The sequence below is a fragment of the Piliocolobus tephrosceles genome, chromosome 6 (genome assembly GCF_002776525.5).
Source record: "Piliocolobus tephrosceles isolate RC106 chromosome 6, ASM277652v3, whole genome shotgun sequence".
NCBI lineage: Eukaryota > Metazoa > Chordata > Mammalia > Primates > Cercopithecidae > Piliocolobus > Piliocolobus tephrosceles.
This window is the reverse complement of record NC_045439.1, coordinates 12,292,146-12,299,292: the sequence shown is the minus strand read 5'-3', so window position 1 is coordinate 12,299,292 and position 7,147 is coordinate 12,292,146. Positions and strand designations below refer to the sequence as shown.

General features: G+C 47.6%; 1 protein-coding gene across 1 annotated transcript; it reads right to left on the bottom strand.

The window, feature by feature from the left end:
- Window positions 1-2,292: 2,292 nt before the first annotated feature.
- IFI27L2 (interferon alpha inducible protein 27 like 2) lies at window positions 2,293-4,211 on the bottom strand. The gene is made up of 4 exons (XM_023205545.1): window positions 4,111-4,211; window positions 3,801-3,830; window positions 3,026-3,187; window positions 2,293-2,501 (listed from the first exon to the last, which is right to left on the bottom strand). Exons 1-4 carry the CDS (start codon window positions 4,115-4,117, stop codon window positions 2,311-2,313), a joined length of 390 nt encoding a protein of 129 aa, XP_023061313.1. The 5' UTR covers window positions 4,118-4,211; the 3' UTR covers window positions 2,293-2,310.
- Window positions 4,212-7,147: the final 2,936 nt, after the last annotated feature.

Below are 7,147 nucleotides of genomic sequence, written 5' to 3'. Positions count from 1 at the left end.
GGACACCCAAGAATGCCTGTCACCAGGGTAGGAGCTATGAATAACCACGAAGTTCCTCCTTGGGGAACAAGGGAATCCAACAAAGTCTAACTTACTTATAAATGTAGTCATCTCCCATCCTATGTTATTTCTTTTTTTAAAAAAAATTATTTTATTTTATTTTTAAATTATTTATTATTTTTCAGTTTTCCAAAGGCTGAAGCTAAGAAATTCTCTCTTGTCCTTAAAGTCTTATGCAAGGCATCTCTGTTTCAGAGAGGCCTTCTTTGACTATCCCATCTAAGGAGGGCCTCTGTTCTCACCTGATGACATTCATCACACAGCCTGGCCTGATGGTGGTGGGAAACAGTTCCGTCCCTGCCATATCTGGGTCTCCAGAGGGGGAGGCTGGAGCTGTCTCATGGGTCATGGGCAGGAGCCCTCAGCGGTGACAGCTTCTGAGGGGCCAGGAACATGGCAGGAAGGAGCAAGATGCTGAGACCTCCAGACGAGACAGAAGCAGACAGATGCCCCTTCTGCTCCATTCTCTGGGTAGTGGATGCTGATCCCTTGGAGGGGAGGAGAGGCCACCTTCTCAGTCACCCCTTCATACCTGAGCCCTTGGGGAAAAGGCCCCAGCTTTTGTTCCTGGACACTTGGCCTCTCTTTGCTGGCAGTCCTTGGGAGGAAGATGGGGACCAGGATGCTCCCCTTGTGGGGCCTGGGCTGCCTTTGTCCTCTCAGGGGCTCAGAGCCTAGGTCTCTGTCCCACAAAATACAGGGGAGTTTCAGGAGCAGCAGACACGCATGTGCCTCAGCATAGAAAATGTATGGGGGCAGAAGGACAGCTGCGCGTCATCCAGACCAGACCTGCCTCCTTGTAAAACCTCCACGCTTGGGAGTTCCCTACTGCCTCTGAGGCTCTCCAGGGCTACCTAAAGGTCCCCCTCCTCTCACTGGCTTCTCAGAGGTATTGCCTTCCACCCACACTGCCATGGACATGCCCAATTACATATCCCTCTCCAGTTCTCTCACTGAGCAGCTGGGACTTACTTCCTCCTGGGACACCTTTCCCTTTGCCTCCCTCCTCCTCTGTCAGACTTCCACTCGCCTTTCAAGGCCCAAGCCTTTTGCATCCTCTTCCAGGAAGCCTCCCCACGTATGAGAACAGATCCCTGGCTCCTCTGTGCTCCCTGCTCGTGGCTGGGGTCCATCACTGCACTGAACATAACGCTCTGTGTCACTTTTGTTTGGGCAAGTGCCCAGTTTCTCCTGACATCATAGTCTCCTGGGGGTCCGTGTGGACCCCTCCCATCCACTGTGGCATCCATCACATGAACAAAGACTGGAGTCTTTAGGGGCTGATAGAGTTTGGATGTTTGTACCCTCCCAATCTCATGTTAAAATGTGATTCCCCAGTGTTGGAAGTGGGGCCTAGTGGCAGGTGTTTCGGTCATGGGGGTGGATCCCCCATGAATGACTCAGTGCCCTCCCCACAGTAACGAGTGTTTTCACTCTATTCGTTCACAAGACAGCTGGCTACTTAAAAGAGCCTGGCATCTCTCTTGCTCCCTCTCTTGCCACATGGCATACCTGCTCCTCCTTCCCCTTCTGCAATTGTAAGCTTCTGGAGGCCCTCACCAGAAGTAAATGCTGGCACCATGCTTCTTGTACAGTCTGCAGAACTGTGGGCCCAATAGACCTCTTTTCCAGCTTCAGGTATTCCTTTATTGCTACTTAAAACAGACTAACACAGTGAGGGTGTGGTCAGAGTCCCAGGTCTTCATGCATGAACTCAGCCTCTCCTTCAATTTTCCAGACACAGTTTGGTGACCAAACCTGACTCAGCCTCCTCCCCTCAAAGTGCCCAGAGCCCCAGTGTAACACTTGACACACTGTCTTTTCCTGCTGGCTTGCTTATCAGCCTTCTGACAAGACTGTGAGGTTGAGCAAGGGAAGGATGGTGTTCTTGCTCATTCTGGGTATCTAGTGCCATTAATGAAGAGGAGCAGAGGGCTCTACCGTCAGCGGTTCCTGAAATGCCCTGGCCACCCCTCACCCCTGCCTCTCAACAGGAGCCTGTGACAATGCCACCATTGAATAAGGGGGAAACTGAGGCCCAGAAAAGGCCCATGAATGGCCCTGGGTCATACAGCCCATCCCTGTAAGGCTGAGACCAACCAAAGCCAATTCTCTGCATGGCCAACCACCTCCCTCTGCCCCTCCATGACAAGGTAGGCTGGGAGAGGGGGAGAACTGGAAACCTCTAGCTCAGAACTCCAACCAGAGTTGCAAGAAGCAAAGACAGGGAGATGCATCTGCATGTGACTTTTATTCCTCATGTTTCTCTGACTTGAGTGGAGGTTTTGGAGGTTCACCTTGGGGTACATTTTCTGTTGCCTCATTTCCTTTAGCCTCGGGTTCAGCTGGGAGAGAAGAAGGTGAATTCCCCAAGCAGGCCCCCAACACTGACCCAACAGAGGCCAGGAGGATGTTGGATGATGTGGAGAGTCCGGCTGCCCCTGTGGAGGAGACAGAGAATGAGCACAGGGGTCTGGCGGTGGCCCAGAAATCCCACCCAGATCCCTCCTCCAGGTCCTGAAAATCCCAGGGCTCTGCTTTGGGTAGAAGCTGCTAGAGGCAGCTAAAAGACAGCTCAGGGGTGAATTCACAGAAACAGAGAGATAGAGGGAGAGTCATCCACAGACAGACCCTAAGAGATACAGGGCCCCTTACTTTACACGGGAGGCCACTGAGGCCCAGAGAGGGCAGGGGACCTTGCCCAGGTCACCCAGGTGTCAGAGCCCAGGCATGGCTCTTGGCCTGGGTTCCTTTCCTCTTCTCCCTATCCAGCACCCCATCACCCTATCCACTCCCACCCCAAACCTCACTCAGAAGGAGCCAGAAGAAGGGACAGTGAGGGAGAGACTGAAGACCCAGGAAGCTGAGGGTCATGGAACTGCAGGGCGAGGAGAGGGCCTCCCTCGGGCTCAGCCTCAGGGCTGGATCTTCTCCCAGCTCTGGTGGTCCTGTCCAGCACACTTACCCACTGACTGCAGAATAGCCACCAGGCTCCCCGCAGAAACCCCACCGCCGTTGGCGATGGCTGCTGCGGACATCATCTTGGCTGCTATGGAGGATGCGGCGATTCCCGCCCCAGTGAAGCCCATGGCACTGAGCACCACGGGAACAGCACCCACTGCCAGGGCTGTGGGGAGAGAGAAGCTGAGTGCAGAGGTGGGCTCAGGAGAAGGGACCCCCTGCCCCCCCTTCGCTTATAAATTCCTTGACACTTTCGGGCGACTGTCAGCTTGAGCAATAGAGACATGGCAGCTTAGGGGGCTTGTGGTGAAGAAATGGTGGAGTGTGGAGCCAGGTGAGGCAAAGATGTCATAGGACGAGGCATAGCCCTGGTTTGTCTCTAACTTGCTGTGTGATGCTGGGAAAGTCAATACCCTTTATTGCGTCTGAAGTTTGTGTGCATGTGTGTGTGTGTGTGTGTGTGTGTGTGTGTCCACGCATAAATGTGAAATAAGCCATGTGGAGTTTACCTGCAAACCCTCTTTCAAAGGAAATCTTCCTCCTATGCTTATTCTACATAAGGACTAGAGGACAAGCTGGGGCTGGAATGGGAGTGAACTTTTCCCTGGAGTATTTTGATGCTGCTCCCGGCCCCCATGGCTCACCCAGGCAACTCAGGCAGCTTCGGAAGTGGAGGGTGAGGGGGGAGAGCCAGCCCTGCGCCTCATCTCTGTGGTCTCCCAGCACCCCCGGGACCACGCTAGGTGAGGGCCTGGAGACAGGAGATCTGGGCAACTTACCTCCTCCCACTGCAGCAGCAGCTGCCTGTTCTAGAGAGAGAGTGCCAGGGGAAGAGGGGAAGGCAGAGGGAGAGCGGAAAGGGGAGAAAGGGGAGAGAGAGAGGCACAAAGGGAGGGGGAGGGAAAGGAGGTAGAAAAGGAGGGTGAGGGAGGAAGGAAAGGGGCGGGAGGAAGGGAGGGAGAGGGAATCAGTAGGTCAGCTGGTTGATGAAGTCGGGGAAGGAAGCTATTCTCTATCCCTTCCTGGGCTGGGGAGGCGGAGGCCTGCCCCAAGCCCAGCCCGCCCGCCCCCTGGGGAAGCAAGACTCACTCATCATGCTGAGGCCGTCCAGGTCACAACTCGGCCCAGGAAATGACAGCGTTCTTGGGGTGTTACTTCCCCCTCCATCCAGTAGGGACGCGCCCACTCTGCCAGCCCCAGAGAGACGCAGACTCCGCCCCCCCCCGCCCCGCCCCCCGCTCGCCCAGGCGCGGTCCCAACTCCCCGGCTCGTCTGCCCCGGCTTGACAAAGGATCTACCGAAGAGAAAAGAGCTGGAAACAACCTGGAAGCCATAGCAAGTGAGCCTTGCTCCCAAATTGCTGTAGCACCGGCCCCCGCTCCAACCCCGCCAATAACAGAAGAGCTGTTTGCTGCAAAAGCCAAAACCAAAACCAAAAGCAACACAACAATAACAAACAAACAAAATGCACGGAGAAAAACGATGTTTAATTTAATAAACGATGTTTAACTTCCAGAGAGACACTAATATACATACATTCTGGCACTTTTCCTTCCAGCCTATGTCTCCCCTGAATGTGTAAACACCCCCTCCACCACCCGCCAAGTTCCCATCACACTCTGCCTTGCAAATTACTCCCTTTAGTTAATCAACCATTTAGATTTCCCCAGGCTGTTTAATGTTCTTCAACAAGATTTTTAAAAAGTCAGCTTTATTAAGGTGTATGTAATTTACACAAAGTAAAATTCACCCTTTTAGTGTACACTTCCATGAGTCTGGGAGACTTTGACAGCTCTGATTCAGACCATTTTTTTTACATGCCCCGCCCCCTCCCCCATCAAATTCTCTCCTGCGCTTTCGGAGTCACCCCCGCCCTGCTCCTGGCAACCAGCCCCGCCCATTACCTTTTCCAGAACTTCAATATGATATTTAACCGTCATTAAATATTCCATCCCTGTGGGTTCAACGTATCAGCGCCCGCCCCCCTTTTAAGGGTTTAAAGTCTAATTTTCGCTCTGATAAGTTATTTTAGCATGAAGCGAAAACATTATGGGGCCCAAGTATTTTCTGTATATTCCTGGAGGTGGAACTGCTGGGCCAGAAACTATGCATTTTTTATAGCACCTGATACCTACGTTGTAATGTTGGCATTCAAAAATACTGTCGTCAGTTTACATTTTCCCAGAAGTATGTGGGAGGATCTATTTTTTTTTCTCCTCCTCACTAACAATTAGCTTTGTCGTTAAGAAATAATAACAAAAAAACCCTCTGTTGATTTAATAGGTGACTTATTTTAATATACATTCCTCTTCACCACTAGTAAGACTAAACTATTTTTAAGTTTATTAGCTTCATGTACTCCTTATTTTGTGAGTTATCTTGTCATATTCTTGAATCCTTATTCTGCGGAAGTATTTTTTTCCTTACTGATATATAGAAATTAATGATATATTAAATATCTTCATCCATTCTCATAGATGTTGTAAATTTTTATTTATGGTTCATTCCTGCCTTTTTGGTGTTTTTTTAAAATAGAAAAGTGTTTAATATTTATGCAAACTTACCAATATTTTACTTTATTATTTTTGTCTTTAGAAAAGGCCATTTCTACTAGCTATTCAATACACTGTCACTTGTATTTTCTTTAGATTCTTCTGGGGTTTGCTATTTAAGATTTACTTTAATCCATCTGGAATTTAGATTGGTACATATAGTGCTTTATGTATCCATATATGTCTTAGCCAGTTGTTCCACTATCATTATTAAATCATCTTAAATTTCATCTTTGATTTGATATTTCATCTTTATATTCAAAATTCATTAGCTGGTATATATACCAGTATATCTGTTTGGATATTTTCTGTTCTGTTCCAAAAAGCTATCTCTTCTGGCAACAATATCTCACTGTTTCAATCTTATAAATTTATTATCTGATTTAAAATCTGTGCACAGCAGTATCAGAATTGTTAATCCAGGGCTACACATTTTTTGTGAAGATTAAAAAATACTTTGTAATGCTCTCTACTATCCTGAAATGAAATTCATAGATAACATCCTCTATTATAGTTACACACAAGGTATTGCCCAAACAAAAGAGAAATAAAAGAAAATTATTTGTAATAAAATAGTGTATATTTCAATATGTACATGCTCAAGCACTGCTACACCAAAAGGTATAATGAAAGAATGAGTTGTTTGCACCCATATAAGTTGGGATTTAAGATGATACAATATTCAATGGTAAATTCTTAATTTTTTTTTTTTTTTTTTTTTTCTTGAGATGGAGTCTTGCTCTGTCGCCCAGGCTGGAGTGCAGTGGTGGGATCTCAGCTCACTGTAACCTCCGCCTCTCGGATTCAAGCAATTCTCCTGCCTCAGCCTCCCAAGTAGCTAGGATTACAGGAGCACGTCACCATTTTGTATTTTTAGTAGAGACGGAGTTTCATCATGTTGGCCAGGCTGGTTTCAAACTCCTGACCTCATCATCCGCCCACCTGAGCCTCCCAAAGTGCTGGGATTACAGGCGTGAGCCACTGCACCTGGCCAATGCTTATTTTTTTATATTTGATGTTTCAAAACAAGGATCTAAGAAACGTATCTATATATTTATATACATATATCTACATTTAATCACTATGAATGAGGGAGCTGCAAATACGGGCTGCAGTACATTGCTACCGGTGACATAATTTTCTGAAATGGTGAATAACTCTTGGTAAAATTCAGAACAAAGTACATTTTCTCCCTGATTTACAAGATAACAAAATTCCTAAAAATTCAATCTATATTAAAACTATGCCAAAACCACATAAAACATGGTTACGTTCTAGGCCTAAATAATTATGAGCTTTTTGCTTGTATGATGAGATCTTTGAAATTTATACAGGGTAACTTTTAGCTGTGCAGGATTGTCTTATCTATTTCAGTTGTCAGGCCCCTGTCCCCACCCAAGAGCTAAATACAAGCATCCCCTCGCCAATTGCTGACTAATAAAAGCACACCATCAGATTTCCAAAATGCCCCCTAGGGGGCAGTACCATCCTGATAAAAACTACTGCCTTAACCTACTGCCTTAGTATTGATAGTTAAAAACTACTGCCTGCTAAAAACTACTGTCTTAGTTAAA